General features: G+C 58.1%; 1 protein-coding gene across 2 annotated transcripts in view; it reads left to right on the top strand.

Moving 5' to 3' along the window:
- Positions 1-983: 983 nt before the first annotated feature.
- The window catches only part of NHERF2 (NHERF family PDZ scaffold protein 2), a 37115-nt gene continuing 22339 nt past the window's right edge, over positions 984-15759 (top strand). Inside the window, exons 1-2 of one of the 2 annotated variants that reach the window (XM_054080395.1) lie at positions 984-1218; positions 6596-6853. In XM_054080395.1, the coding sequence (XP_053936370.1) occupies positions 1009-1218; positions 6596-6853 (468 nt within the window). In that variant the 5' untranslated portion in view covers positions 984-1008. Of the gene's footprint in view, positions 1219-4426; positions 4572-6595; positions 6854-15759 lie in introns of those variants that run through there. The other variant, XM_054080396.1, reaches the window with a different exon arrangement.

The following is a 15759-nucleotide window of genomic DNA, read 5'->3' as shown; positions in this document are numbered from 1 at the left end:
CTCCACTGGCTCCATCTACCTGATACCAATCCCAGTCCTTGTCTTAGTGTTGCTGTTGGCCCCAGTGCCGCTGCTGGTCCTGGTGTCAATCCTGGTCCTGGTACCAGTGTCAGTGTGGATCCTGATCCTAGTGTCAGCGCTCATCCCAGTCCCAGTGTCACTGTGGATCCCAGTCCCGGTGTCAGTGTGGATCCCAGTCCCAGTGTCAGCGCTCATCCCAGTCCCAGTGTCAGTGTGGATCCCAGTCCTGATATCAGTGTGGATCCCAGTCCTGGTATCAGCGTGGATCCCAGTCCCAGTGTCAGTGTGGATCTCAGTCCCAGTGTCAGTGTGGATCTCAGTCCCGGTGTCAGTGTGGATCTCAGTCCAGTGTCAGTGTGGATCTCAGTCCAGTGTCAGTGTGGATCTCAGTCCCAGTGTCAGTGTGGATCCCAGTCCCGGTGTCAGTGCTGGTCCCGGTCCCAGCGTCAGTGTGGATCTCAGTGCCAGTGTGGGTCCCGGTGCTGGTGTCAGTGTGGATCCTGGTGCCGATCCTGATCCCAATCCCGGTGCCAGCGCTGGTCCCAGTCCCGGTGTCAATGTGGACCCCAATCCCAGTGTCAGTGCTGGTCCCAGTCCCAGAGTCCGTGTGGATCCCGGCTCTGGTGCCGGTGCCAGTGCGGATCCCGGTGCCGATCCTCATCCCGGTGCCGATCCCGGTATCAATGCAGATCTCACTCCCAGTGTCAGCGCTGGTTCTGGTCGTGGTGTCAGTGTGGATCCCGCTCCCAGTGTCAGTGCCGATCCCGGTGTCGGTCCGGATCCCGCTGCTCTCCCGCCCCCCGCTCCGCCCGCTGGCGGTGCTCATCCCGCTGCCGCCGCCGCCGCCGGCCGCGCTCGGGGCAGTGCGGGGCCGCCCGGCCGAGCCCCGCGGCGCCCCCGTTCCCACCCCCTCCCCGCTCCCGCCCCGCCCCCGGTCCCGCCGCCCATAAAGGCGCCGCCGCCGCCACCGCCTCCCGCGCCGCGGCCATGGCTAAGGACGCGCTGCGGCCGCGGCTGTGCCGCATGCTGAAGGGGGAGAGCGGCTACGGCTTCCACCTGCACGGCGAGAAGGGCAAGAGCGGCCAGTTCATCCGCAAAGTGGAGCCCGGCTCGCCCGCCGAGGCCGCGGGGCTGCGCGCCGGGGACCGCGTCGTGGCGGTGAACGGGGACAACGTGGAACACGAGACGCACCACCAGGTACGGGGGCACCGGCACGGGACCCCCCCTTTGCCCACTGCGGGAGCTCCCCCCTTTGCACTCCCCCCCTCCTCCCCGGGAGCTCCCCCCTTTGCACTCCCCCCTCCTCCCCGGGAGCTCCCCCCTTTGCACGCTCCCCCCCTCCTCCCCGGGAGCTCCCCGCTTTGCACACTCCCCCCCCTCCTCCCCGGGAGCTCCCCGCTTTGCACACTCCCCCCCCTCCTCCCCGGGAGCTCCCCGCTTTGCACACTCCCCCCCCTCCTCCCCGGGAGCTCCCCGCTTTGCACACTCCCCCCCCTCCTCCCCGGGAGCTCCCCGCTTTGCACACTCCCCCCCCTCCTCCCCGGGAGCTCCCCGCTTTGCACACTCCCCCCCCTCCTCCCCGGGAGCTCCCCCCTTTGCACACTCCCCCCCCCTCCTCCCCGGGAGCTCCCCCCTTTGCACACTCCGCCCCTCTCCCCGGTAGCTCCCCCTCTTTGCACTCCCCCCCTCTCCTCGGCTTCCCCACTTTGCACTCTTCTGCTCCCTTGGGGGCTCCCCCTGTGCCCCCGGCTCTGAGCCTCCTCCCGCCCCAGCTCCTCTCGGAGCTTCCCCCCAGCCCCCCCCAGGCTCCCCCCTTGTCTCTGGCTCCGAGCCTTTCCTCCTGCCCCGGGCTCTCCCCTTGTCCCCAGCCCCCCCACTCCGGGTCCCCGCAGCTCCGAGCATCCCCGCTGCACATCATCCCACCCGGTTCCCCTGTGTCTTCGGCTTTGAGCCAGGCTCCCCACCTTGCCCCCGGTTCGGAGCCTCCCCGATTGTCCCTGGGGGTCCCCTTGTCCCCTCCCAGGGCTCTCCCTTTGCCCCTGGCTCCAAGCCTGCCCCCTCCCTGCCCTCTCCCCTGTGCCCCCGGCTCAGAGCCTTGCTCCCAGGAGCTGCCCTCCCGCCCGGGCTCAGCCTTTGCTCCCCCCAATCCATTTCCCTATGTCCCAGACTCCCCACTGCCCCCAACTCGGAGCCCTCCCCCTGCCTCTCTGGGCTCCTCACCCCTTCTAGGTTCCCCTGTGCCCCTGGCTCAGAGCTGTCGATCCTTCCCCATCCCAGGGCTCCCCCCCCCCGTCCCCCCCATGCTGGGGGCGCTTTTGTGTCCCTGGCTCAGAGCCTCCTCTCCTTCCCTGTGCCCCCAGCTTGAAGCCTCTTCCCTCCCACTCCTTCGGGAGTCAGGCTCCCCTCTGACCCCAGCTCTGAGCCTTGGCCCCCAGACTCCCTTGTGTTCCCAGCTCCACCCCCTGGAAAGGTTTGAGTGGTGATTTTTACCCCAATTATCTGTGCCAGAGCACCCCCAGCCTAACCATTCTGCTGGCCACTGGGGTGGGATGGGTCCGCCCCCCCCAAATCCCAAGCCTAGTCTGCAGGGGGACTTTGCCCAGTGGCCGGGGGGGGGGGGGGGAGGGGGGGGTTGTCTGTCCCGCTGCTGCATTAGGGATTTGGAACCGTGGGAGGGTGGGAAAGCTGAAGGTGTTTGGGTGCGGGCAGGGCACCGCTGCCTTATGCAATCTGTGGTGGAAAGGAATGGGGAGATGCAGGCGGTATTTCCGCCTCCGCTTGGGGTTTTTGTGGCCACTTTGAGTGCTGCTCCTGCTTTTGCAGCTCAGGGTGTGTAAGGACCCCTTAAAATCAGCTTTGCTGTGGGTGTTCAGCAGTTTGGCTTTAGCAAGATAGGGCTGGGAGGGAAATAAAGGCTGTGATGAGATCCCGGCCATGGCTGAGAGTCCATGTGAGATGTTTCTCAGCCCTGTAACAGAATCCCCGTGCTCCAGGCGCTGTCATTTTCTGCATATAAACCCCAAACTTGGTTTCGTTAAACAGTTTAGTCCAAAAAAACAAGTGATGAGATTGGAGCTGCTGCTGTCCTGCTGGAGCCTGGCAGGGGCGCAGCGCCGAATGTGCCCCTTTGGCTCGTGGGGCTCTGCAGGGGTTGGTGCTTCAGTAACTGAAAACATCTGGCTGGTGCTTTACTGGAGCCAAACAGGGATGTGCATCGTGTGGCTCGTGGACCCCGCAGCGGTTTGGGGGTTGTGGGTTCCTGCGCTGCACCCGCAGGTAATGTCGCTGTGCCCCAGGTGAGGTGGCTCCAGTGAAGCCTGGTGGGCTCTTCTCTGAGGGCTTAGTGGCTTTTCATAGTGAACTGAGGCAGTTTTGGTGATCTGAGCCAGCTGTGTAGAAGTTCATGTTTGTCTTGAATGTGACTTCAAAATCATTGAAGAAGGGTCCACATCTTTGATCTATCTGGTTAGGAAGGAGGGCTGCGTTCCCTTGAGAAGCTGTGTCAGACTGGAAGCCATCAGAACTCCCTGCTGCAACTGGGATGCTGGGGATGGGCGATAGCGGAGCTGAGACAGCCATCTGTGCCTTGGAAATGTGGAAGGGCTTTCCAGCAGATCAAGTGGAATAGGGAGAAATGTTCCTGCCTTCCATTTTCTGCTGCTGGAGGTGGGATGGAGCCTTGGCACTTGCTCCCTGCTGCAGAGCAGAGACTGGGATGCAGTGGTCCATCCAGAGCTCACAGCTGTGCTGTGGTGGCATCACCATATGTGAGCAGGAGCAGCCCTGCTCTGGGACGTGCTCTGGATCGCCCTCCCTTTTGCTGCAGAACTGCAAGAACCTCTTACACCCCCCCCAAAATGCCCAGCGCTGCTGCATGGGAGGAAGGGCAATGCCATGGTGGGTCAAGTGCTGGCTGCTAAGGCTAGAGCAGCCACTTTGCTGTGCCCTCTCCTCCTTGCGCTGCTGTGGCCCCTGACCTTGACGAAGTAACGCTTCTCCATGTGCATATGAAGCTCCGTTGGGATGGACCCTGCAGCAAACAAGGTCTTGCTGTTCGGGTGTAACTGTGTTTCGAGCTGGAGCTGGCATCATTTGGGTCTTTGTTCTGTTTTTTTCCCCCTGGCCTTACCCAAGGAGTGAAGGCAGAATGTGTTCTCAGCGTGTTTCACCTCTTGGATGCAGAATTGCCTCTTGGGTCCCTGACCAGGCAGGCAGCAGCTGCGCTGGGCAGAGCAGCAGGATCCTGCCCAAAGCAGGGAAAGCCACTAGGTCCTCGCAGGATGTGCGGGCAGAGGCATGTCTTGCAGAGCAGGAGGGGTGAACTGAGCTGGCACCATGAGTCTCCTTCCTGGGCGGCTGTTGTTTAGCCAGGGTGGAAGGGTCCCCACTGGCTCTGCTGGTGCAGCCAGGGGTGGGTCTGTTTGGGTGGAGCTGCGGAAATCCTGTGGCTGGGACCGGTGCTGAGAAGGTCCTGAGGCTCCAGATGTGCAGGAGAGGCAGTGTCTTCAGAAGAGCTGCGGACACTGGGCTGCGACATGGCTCGGAAACGGGTAGGGTGCCAGGTTCTGCCTGCATCGGACGGGACCATGCCATGTGCCTGGATGCTGCTTTGCCTTCTGCCTTGCTGCTTGGTCCCCAGAGCAACTTGTGACTGGGCAGTTGGTCACAGAACCCCTGTGCTCATCCCTGCTGATGGGGAGAGGTGGCTCTGTGCCTGCTCTCCATCTCTGCCTGGCTTGGCCCACAGCACTTGGAGAGCTGGTAGGATGCTTGCTCCATCTCTTCTGTGGCTGTTGAGCTTGGCAGCGCACTGAGCCCCAGCACCATTCCCTGCTGGCTGGGGCCAGCTCACCCATACTGCCCTGGCAGCGCTGTGGCAGGTCAAGATGCTTCTGTGGCCCTTTGTTGGGGTCTGCAGGACCCTGCTCCCCACCACTGACTTGCTGTGCCTCCCTGATGCCTGGAGCACCCAAACTGCAGGGTCTGGAGGATGTTGCGGTGTGGGACCCAGCATTTTTCCCTGTACGCTGCCCATCTGCATCTCCTGCACTGCATGCTGGCTGCCTGCTGCCAGGTCCTTTCTAGGAGAACCGTCCTTGTGCAGGCACTGCTGGGCTGGTATCGGCAACGCTGCCTAATGTTGAGTGTAAATAGATCTGAAAGGGAGCAGGTGGATTTGCTGGGGCTTGGTAGAACAGCACCCTTCAGGCTGGTTACAGATGGGAGCCCTGGACACGCTGCTGCCCGACGCGGCGCGTGCAGACGGAGGCTGCAGCAGCTCAGCTGGATCAGGACAAGCAACCTTGACTGCAGCCTATAAATTCCTTCTTGGTTGTTTTTCTTACTTGCAGATATGGGCGCTGTTGACCTTGAATGGTGCTTGCAGGGGAGTAAATAAATGCTGGCTAATTGCGCATTACGCTCGTTTGTCACTTCTAACCTTGGTGGGTGCAGTTTCTGGCTGCTGTGACCTAGATCAGCCCAGGGCTCGGTTTGGGGGTTTCCTGGCAAGCCAAGGGGTCACGGGTCCATAGGGCAGCAAGCGGTGGCCGATCCCCACCCCATGGATGGGGATGGCTGCTGAGCAGCATAGCCAGTGACACTACCTTCCTCCTCCTCTGCGGGATGAAGGCCTGTGCAGGGCAGCGGTGGCCCAGCAGGGCCAGCCCACTGGCAAGGAGGGTGGAGGTAGTTTCCCTCTGCACCGATCCTGTGCGTGCCCTGGCTGTGCCCCATTTCCATCACAGTCCACCCTGGTGTGTTTTACCCCCCTGGGATCAGCTCCTCCCGGCTCTCCCTGCGGGCTCCTTTCAGAGTCTCTGCCAGCCCCTGATCCCAGCGAGGAGCGGGGCAGCAGCAGCACAATGGTCCCCATTCAGCGCTGCGTGGAGCTGGATCCCAGCAGGGACGGGCCCAGCTCCTACTCCTAGCGCCGAGTTCTCTTACCTCAGACCAGGGAAGAATGCACAGATGGGGTGGATTCTTTAATAAATCCACCCAGAGCGGGAGTAGCCGGTACCGCAGCGCAGTGGGGAGTACCCAGCCAAAGCACCCAGCCACCAGATGCATGCAGGGGTGCATGGTGCGTTCCAGCTTCCCACCCTGCCCTGGTTCTGTGGAGGGGAAGAAGCCCCAGTAGGTGAAAGTAGGGTGTCCAGGGCTGTTTGGTGGGATAGATTGTTTTCCTTAAAGGGGCAGGACCTGGCAGCAGGGTTTCTGATGTTTGGAGGTCATGGAGCTGCCTGTGAGAGCCCCTATCTGAGCAGAGAGGATGATCCTGGTGGTCTGTGCAGCTGCCCTGGGCAGAGCTGTTGTGTGGGATGTGGAGCGTGAAGAGCCATCACTGTCACCAGCCAGGGCTGCAGACAACAGGCCCTCTGTCCTGGGGGTCCCGCAAAGCTGCTCTCTGCCTGTCTCCTGTATCACCGATGGCTGGAAGTGACAGTAAATGTGTGCTCTGCAGCAAGACTAAAGCTGCAGCAGAGTGTGGGGGAGTTGTTGGTCCTTGGATCTGGCTTCTGCCACAGTTTGGAAGGTCCTGGGGCTTCTGCTCACTTGTTCTTCTCCTTTCCAGGTTGTGCAGCGCATCAAAGCTGTGGAGTCAGAGACGCGCTTGCTCGTGGTGGACAAGGAGACGGACGAGTACCTGTGCAGCCTGCGCCTGACGTGCACAGAGGAGATGGTGCACAGCGGGATCCTGCTGAACTCCAGTGTCTCACCCACTAAGTCAGTGGGCAGCGACAATGGGGAGGTCTGGAAGCCACAGCTGGATCTGAGCGGAGGCAACCTCCAGCGGCATTCACACAGCTTCTCCTCACACGGCAGCAGAAAGGTGAGCCTGGAGCTGGGCAGCACGTGGAGCTGCTGGGCGCAGAGCTGGGGAGTGGGTGCAGGCACCCTGGGAGCACTTCCGTCTGCAAGCACGGCTTGCTTCCCATTGGAAAAAAGCCTTCTATACCTGGCTGTCAGGTTTGGGGACTTCACTGTCCCAAAACAGTGGGCAAGCTGCCCCTTGGCCTCATTCGCTCTTGCTCACAGCAGCATTGGTTGCTGGGGGCTGTGCTGCGCTCTCCCCTCCTGTGCCCCTTGAGGGTCTTGTGTGTCCTGGGAGCTGTGATGGTGCTGGGACAGAGTGCTGAGGGGGTCGTGAGCCTTGGGGATGGGTGACCCAGCCTTGGGGATGGGTGACCCAGCCTGGGTCTTACTCTCCTATGGGTTCAGACTGCATAGATCAGGGATGTGGTGGAGCTGGAGCTCATGAATGGGCTTCTCACCCCTATATTTGCAGGAGGGAGGGAATGTTTTTTTTGCGGGGGAAGGTTTTCTCGGGTTTTTGCTGAAATAGGAAGGAAATGAGCTCTTTTTCAAGCGGCCTGGGTCTGGGCTGTGATTCTGCAGTAAATGCTTTTTATTGGTAAGCTCCTTTCCAAAAAGGAAAGAATTTGGGGTGGAAGACATCCAGTTTCCATGGCTGCCTCGCTGCTGGGGCCGTGCTGGCGGAGACGGCGCAGCCTTGCGCTCAGCAGATAGTGAGGGTAATGTCAGACCAATCCCTGCTCAGGGTGGGAACGTGGCAGGAGCAGTGCAGGCATCGTGTGGCTGAGCTGCAGTCCGTGTCCCCTTCCCCACCAGGCAGGGAACACTGGTGCTCAACAGCCTCCTCGAGTGTGGAGCTGCCATGCACTCCTCCTCCTCCTCTTCTCCAGGGAGCTTGCAGGGGCTGCCATGCCTGGTTGGTGTTGGAGATGGGTGGTGGCTGGTTCTGGCCGCAAAATGGCCTTGAGGCTGCCAGGAGGACATAGGTGGGAAGGCTGGGAGAGCTGTGTCCTCAGAAGCCCCGTGGCATAACAGCTGGAGAAATCCCCCTGCACAAATAAGAGGCAACGCTGGAGTGAGGCAGGAGGCATCTCCAATGATAAAGAGAGAGTCTGGCCCTTGGTCCTTCCTCCAGAGCTGGTTGGCGTCATGCAGAGGTTCTGCCATCCTGGGAGGACCTAGCCTTTTTGGGGCTGGCAGGGCTGGAGGCAATGTCTCTTTTGGTTTTTAACTGATTGTGTGACGTGAAGCTGTTTGAAGGCCCATGTAATGGGGATGGGTGCAATTCCTTGGGTGTCAGCGCAGTGGGGCCTGGTCCCCACCAGGATGGTGGGAGAGAAGTGGGATGGGAATTACTGGGCATGGCCAGGGGCAGCTTTCCAAGCTGGGGATTTCCTATCCCGCCTCTGTTTCGTTTGCTGGGCGCAATCCAACAGCGTGTACTGACGGGAAGTGAGGCAAAGGGAACAGGACGGTCCTTTCCGGCCTTTGGGCTTGGGCTCCTCCAAGGAGAGGGTGGGACAGGGAGAGCTGGGATGTGAGGGGGGAGCAACATCCGTGCTTCCCCTTGGAGGAGCTGGGAGCTTCACCTGGGGCAGCGTGGCTGGAGTGTTTGGGGTTTGCTGTGTCAGAGTTGGGGCTGGACAAAGGCTACTGACTCTGGTGACAAAGCCCATCGTGTGGGGTTGGGGACAGGGACTGCTGAGCGGGTAATGCAAACGTGTCAGGTGTTTGCAGAAGCTGGTTTGCTCCTGCCTCCGCGTGCAGCAGCCCTTGGAAGAGCTGAGTGCTGCAGGCTTTCCTGGCCAAGGTCAATTCTCTGTGACGGCGCTGAGACTGACCCTGCTGCTGGGTCAGGCTGGCCGGAGCAGCAGTAACAAGGGATAGGACAAGAGGAAATGGCCTCAAGTTGCACTGGGGAGGTTTAGATTGGATACAAGGAAAAACTCCTTTACCAAAGGAGTGGTGAAGCACTGGCAGAGGCTACCCAGGGCTATGGGGAATCCTCCATCCCTGGAGGCATTCAAAACCCATGTAGAAGTGGTACTTTGGGAGATTGTTTGGTCGGCACCGTGGGATTGGGCTGATGGTTGGACTCGATGAGCTTAGAGGTCTTTTCCACCTTCAGTGATTCTATGACTTGGATCCTGCTCTTGTGCCTTGCAGTCCTGCTTGCTTTGAGCTGGTAAGACCTGCTCCAGGCTCTTGGTCTGGGTGGTGTGGCTCTCCTCCTAGGTCTAGAATGGCCCCAATCCAGGGAAGCAATGGGTCACCTCAGTTCCTTGCAGTGCTCAGCCCTCCCATGCCGTGTCCCTCCATGGGGCAGCTCCAGCCTGACTCTAATCCTGCAGGTCACAGGCAGTGGGTCTGAGCGGGGTGCGCAGCGCCCGAGTGCCAGGAGCTATTTTGGACACTTTGTCCCTGCAGTGGGGCCATGGGAGCTGGGATCCAGTCAGAGGTTTGTCCCCAGACAGATCTGGGGTTTTTGTATTGCTTCTCTGGAGGCATTTAGTGAAGGAGGAGAAAACACAGCTCCCTTCCCCCTGCAGACCCCTGGCCCCCGCCTGCCCCTGTGGGAATTGGTGCTGATGCTCCATGCTGCTCCCAGGCAGTGGCATTTTTATGAGCAGTGTTTATGTAAAGCCTACAGTTTTCCTTGATTTGAGGCTGGCTTGTTCATTGCAACCTGAAGCAATGAGCGACTGAAACAGAGGGAAATCTGGCCCCCGAGGTGGCTGTAGCGGTGGGGAGATGATGCAGCAGGCAGGGTGGGCACAGCCCTGCCAGCCTCACCCACGCTGCCCCAATTCAATTTTGCAAGAGAATTGACCCCCCTGGAGAGCTGCCATGGGTTGGGAGGTCAGCGCACACCCTGATGGAGACCTGGTGTCCAGGACCTTATGCTCCAGGAACCACGGTAATGCTGTGAATAATTCAGCACGTATTTAAAATCAGGCTGCCTGCCCCGAGAGCAGGTCGGCAGGGCTGGCTGCCAGGGCACCCGCTGCAATGCTGCAATCCTCAGCACCAGGGGGACAAGCGTCCTGCCTGGCTGTAGTAGCACAGAGCAGGGTCTGCCTTGTTCTGTCCTACAACACTGCCATCCTTGGCACCCCAGGGATGTGTCCTGTGTGGAGTAGGGTCTGCCTTGCCCTATCCTGCAGCAGTGCCGTCCCCGGTGCCCTGGGGACTTGTCTCCCTTGTCGCTGTGGTGGTGGCACAGAGCAGAGTCTACCTTGCTCCATCCCTGGCACCCAGGGGACTTGCTTCCTGCATGGAGCAGGGTCTGCCTTGCCCCATTCCACAGCGCTACCTGCCTCCTGCTGCGTCCCCTGGGATGTGTCCCATGCCACGCACTCCCTTGTCCAAAACACAGTTGTGGCCACCTCCTGTTTTCTGCTTTTCCACAGCGCTCTTCCACGCCAGGCACCCGGCATCGAGTCCTCAGGGGTCTGGGAGGAATTGGGCAGAGCTGTGCTGGAGGACAAGGGGGTCCCAGCATGGCCAGAGCCACTCAGTGTGTTGAGTGCTGAGCTGCTTTTATTGCAAAGGTGCCTTTGGGACAGTGTTCTGAGCTGTTAATTAAAAGCCTGGGCTAACAGTGTGTAAAAGGCAGGTATGCTGCTGGGTTGGTGCTGAGCAGTGGTGCTGAGCGCTCGCCTGGATGCTGCCCACCATCCCAGAGGCATTGGTGCTGTGCAGGCAGCTCCTTTGCGTGCAGCGGCTGCAGCTCGGCTGTGCAGCGGGAGGGATGAGCTGGTACTGGGACCCCCATATGGCCTTGTGGGGTTCAAGACCCGCATTGGTGATGTCCTTGGCACTTGTACCTGGCTGCTTTCTCCAGGTGTGTTTGTAGGAGAAACAGCAACAGCAGTAAAGCTGCTGAGATGTGTTCAGGGTGATGCAATTCCCCTCCATCACTGCTCCGGTCACACCAAGGCACAACTGCAGGGTGCGGATGCAAAGGGACCTTTACAACCGGTGTTTACCTTTCAGAAAACAAACCCACGTCTTGTCACTGCTGGATTCAAGCAGCTGGTTGGGTCTGGGGATTCTAATGAAGGGGAATTAGTGGGCAGTTAATTGGCCCCTGCTTGGGGTCAGAGTGTGACTGGCTCTGTCACAACAGTGAGTTGGGCTTGAGGCTCCTGCATGCCACCAGCCTGTGTCCGAGGGACTGATGTGCGTGGGGATAACTGTGCTGAGTTCTGGAGGAGGATGGATGGGTGCCTGGGTGCACGCAGGACCCGCAGGTGAGGGGCCAGTGCTGACATCGAGGCAGTAAATATTTGCATTCCTGTTTGGGAATAAGAGCTAGTTTTCTGTTGTAAATAAACCTCTGCGTTGCAGCATCTTGAGCCGCCAGCTTTCTGCCAGAGCTGGAAGAGGAGCAACTCGGGACAGATGTTTTGGGAGAGCTTTGCCAATGCAATTGAGGACCGAAATTTAGGGCTTATAGGAGAGCCATAAAGATGTAATAAAACCTAATACGGGCAGAAATATCTGCAGTAATTATGCAATTAAAAAAAAACACACCAAAAAATAAGTGTGTGGCTTAAATTAAGGCATTTCCCCATGGCACCCTGTACTTTCTGGGCCCTGGTGCAAGCTCAGAGCTGCAGGGACTCACAGGTGATCGGGGGGACAGCAAAGCTTGTCCCCAATACCTGGGTGAGGTTCCTGCTGGGCAGGCAAAGGATTAGGGAAACCCTTCAGCACAGAACCCAAGGAGCTGGGGCTGTGTCCCTGCAGCATTCCCTGCCTTGCCCTTCCCACAGCAGCGATTTCTGTGGGTGCTGCCAGCTTGCTGCAGGTCTGGAAGGGCAAAGCTGAAAGGAAGTCCCATGCATGCCTTTTTGGGGCAGGGATGCATCACCCTGTGTGCTCTGCGTTTCTCTGCTTAAAAACCACTTTGCAAATCTGAGTCTGTGCCCGCGCTGTGGGTCTGGGCCCACACTCTCAGGAGCTCCCACTGCTGTTCTACTGTTCCAAGATGAGTGTGACCTGCTGGATTAGGGAACATGCCTGTGGGGAGCTGGGAAGCCAGACGGCAGGGCTGGGGATCCCCTGCTGCCCTGCAAAGGGTGGCATTGCAATGAGCGCTGGGCTGCGAGGGGTCTGGTTACTGTGGGAGCTCAGCCAAGGAGCGGCAGCAAAGCTGGGCTTGTGTTTGGGATTAGCGCTTCAATCCTGTCCCAGAGGCAGCAGTTGGGCTGGCGTGTGGGGAAGCCAGCAGCCCCGTGCCGCTGCTGACCCCGCTGCATTATTGATAGCGCAGGGCTCACCGGCATCGTGTGTCACGGGGATGGGCAGAATCGGCGCTGGGGCTGCAGGTGGTGCGGGTGGGCTCTGGAGCAGCTCCAGCTCGCAGCATGTTGGGGATGGAGTCTAAGGCACGGTGCAACTAGAGGAGCCTGTTCCGAGGACAGCGGGAGGATACTTTGCCCTAGCTTAGAGGGATGCTGGCCTGCACCGATCCAGGCCACAAGATGCTGTGCCGTACCACGTGCTTGGCTTGGAGGAGCACACAGTGTTTTCCTTCCCTAGGAGCCCCCTGTGCAGGCAGCAATGGGCTAAATCGGTAAAAACTGATTTTTCAGACCATTGATCCCTTGGACAGCCCAGCGACTTGGCACTTGGTGGGAAGGAGCAGAATGAGACCTGTTTTTGCAGAGTCCGCTTTGCAAGAGCACTGGGGTGTTTGAGCTTCTTGTGTTTCTGCCCAGTGTGGTGCCCAGGCAGCCAGGAGCCGTGTGGTCTGTGCTGCTCAAGGGGTGGCATGTGAGGGGTCTCTGCATCACATGGCCTCGCAGATCCCCAGGTGTCTGGGAGCAGTGGGGTCTGTGTTGCTTGAAAGATGACATGCAGGGGGGCTCTGCAGCCTTGCAGGTCCTCGTGCTGGCCGGGGCAGCCCCAGCCTCGCTCCCTACGCAGTCCTGGCTGCTTGCACACTGTGCGTTGGTCATCTGTTGACTTCTGACTGTTGTTTGTTGGGTTTTGGTGTCAGTTTGGGGCTGGCATCTCTGCAGTGGGTTTCCTGGAGCCTCAGCTCTGGTTGTGATGGTGCTGGGACACTGTGTGTGTGTGTGCTGGGCATTGCCACAGCTCTGTGAGGAGGTGTTGGTAGGGATCTGGGCCTCATCCTACTGGATGCAATCCAGATACGAGACGGGATGCTTAACCACAGTGTTTTAAGGTGAAGAAAACACTGTTGCTTGCCATGCTGGAGCACAGCAGGGGCAGTGCTGGCTTCCTGACCCCCAAGGTCCTTCACACTCATAATCTCTCAGTGCTGTAGGAAGGAGGTTTGGCTACAAGATGCTCCCTTTCCTGTGGACTGTGGCTCTGTTCTGTCACCTAAAATGCCTGGGAGCCACGGGTGGGCTGAGGGATCAGAGGGAAGGGGCTGACGGGGCATCCCTTGATGTCATCTTGCTGCCTGGGCAGCAGGTCCCACGAAGGACCTTGGCTAGGGGAGTTATTTGTGCCAGAGCAGTGCAGGAAGCCCCTCCCGGGGAGGAGAGCATCCACTCCGCAGCAGAAACTTCCTCCGCTGTGATATTTTTAGTGAAACACAAAGCGAGTGGAAGGGAGCGGGAGGCAGAAGGCAGATTAGCATCGGGAGGAGCTGCGCCCCACCAAGAGCCTTTGTTCCCGGGGCCATGCACCTCCCAAGGGACAGCTGGAGGACAGTAGGGTTGCCCTAGGACCTACCACCTCTGTGGGAGTGGGGCAGGACTGTTGGAGGGTGTTTGCATCCCTGATCATTGCCTGGCTGTGGAGTAGTGATGCTGCATGTGGTCCAGTCTGGGATGTTCCCTTCTGCATCCTCAAGTACTCAGAAGTTTTCCCTCAAAATGATTTCATAGAATGGTTTGGGTTGGAAGATCTCATCTCAATCTCCTCTCTTTTAGCTGAAAACTGTTCCCCTTTATCCTGTCCCTGCACTCCCTGATCCAGAGCCCCTCCCCAGCTTTCCTGGAGCCTCTTTCTGTACTGGAAGCTGCTCTAAGTTCTCCTTGGAGCCTTCTCCTTTCCAGGCTCAACAACCCCAACTCTCTCAGTCCATCCTTGTGTGGGAGGTGCTCCAGCCCTGGGATCTTCTCCGTGGCCTCCTTTGGATTCGCTTTGAAAACCAGTACTAAATGGTACCATTCAAACTCCGCTTGCTCCGCAGCAGCTGGTCCCAGCCCCCTCTGCTTGCAGGGATGCGCTCGAGCAGCTTGGTTTAATAACAGCCCTGCTTACGAGTGGGCTTCTTGCCAGCTGCTTAATGGTTTTGTTGGATAGTAAAAATATTAGATGGTTTCAAATGAATTAAAAATCTCCTGGCAGGATCAGGGCCCTCTGCATGTGCCCTGGCGGCTGCCCAGAGCCTCTGCTGTGATTTTTGCTTCATACCTCGGAGTTTCTCCAGGCTGGTTGGGCTCATGGTCCTGTTGTGGTGGAGGAAACCTTAAAACAATATTGTTGGAGGGGTTTGGCTTTCTTGTTTATTCCCAAGACCTTAATGAGTTGTGGATGAGGCATGCCATGTGTTTACTCTTTATCCAGGACTGTCCCTGTGCCACCATGCAGCGTGGCTGGATAGAACCCCTCTGGGTGTTTGATCCCAGACCTGGCGATGCTGTGGATCTGGGTGAATCTCGCCTCCTCCTGCCCAGCCCCACCAGGCACTGGGTTACTCCCATCCAGGGAGAAGGTGTTGGTGTTACAGCATTGCTAGTGAAGAGTGGAAGCACATGCAGTAAAAAGGTAGTGTATGAGCTGACTTTCCAGTGTGCATTCCTGGGCTGGAGGGGGCCAGGACTTCCAGCCACTGCCTGGGCACGCCTGACTTCCAAAGAGGTTTTAAAGAGCTTCTTTTAATCCATAAGGAAATGACCTGCTTGCAGCTGTAACAGTGTGCAGGAGCCTGGAGAAGAGGAGGCTGAGGGGAGACCTTATTGCTCTCTACGTCTGCCTAAAAGGAGGTTGTAGTGAGGTGGGTGTTGGTCCCTTCTTCCCAGCTATGGGTGATGGGACAAGAGGGAATGGCCTCAAGCTGCGCCAGGGGAAGTTTAAATTGGACATCAGGAAAAATTTCTTCACTGAAGGGGTTCTCGAGCACTGGCAGAGGCTGCCCAGGGAGGGGGTTTGGGCCCCATCCTTGGAGGTGTTCAAAATCCAGGTAGATGAGGTGCTTGGGGATATGGTTTAGTAGTGGACAAGTACAGTTGAACTTGATGATCTCAAAGGTCTTTTCCAACCTAATGATTCTATGATTGTAAGTATGATGTGATGGCTGTAGCATCAGCTCTGCCCCTTGTTCTTGCCCTTCACTCAGGGAAACTGAAACTGTGAAGATAAGTGATTTACCCAGCACTATAGGAGAGGCTGGTGTAGGAGTTAAGGTTTGAACTGAGCCATTTCTGGCTCCCAGTCCTTGGCTCTGTCTCTAGGTGCCAGGATTTTACTGGCTGTGGTCTCGGGAGACTCCTGGTTGCGATATGAGAGAGAGAAAAATTAAACTTGTAATGAGCAAAGGGCTTCTCTGGATCCTCAGGTCTCTAGAAATAAGGAATTAATCCCCAAGTTGTTGACATAATTATTTCTGGCAAGATCCATATTGTAACTTAATTTCATTACAGCTTTTGCTTGGACTCCTGAGTGTTACGGTTCCACTGCTGTGTGCGTTTAAACTGTAAGCAGACGTGGAGCTGGATTTGTTGGCAAAATGTCTCTCTTTTCACTAAACCTCAGCTAGAGTTTGTTACTGGCCACAATAAGCTGGTGGGAGATGACAGTTAGCTGTGGACCCATGAACGCCCAAAGGAAAAATAGCTTTATGAGCAAGGGGAAGGTAAGAAAGACGATTCCCTATGGGTACCAGGGCCACAGTAGCGTGTGAGGCTGTGTTGCCAGCATCTCTGGCTGCGACTG

This window comes from Cuculus canorus, chromosome 15 (genome assembly GCF_017976375.1).
Source record: "Cuculus canorus isolate bCucCan1 chromosome 15, bCucCan1.pri, whole genome shotgun sequence".
Lineage (NCBI taxonomy): Eukaryota > Metazoa > Chordata > Aves > Cuculiformes > Cuculidae > Cuculus > Cuculus canorus.
The sequence above is the reverse complement of the archived record's forward strand: the minus strand, read 5'-3'. Positions and strand labels throughout refer to the sequence as shown.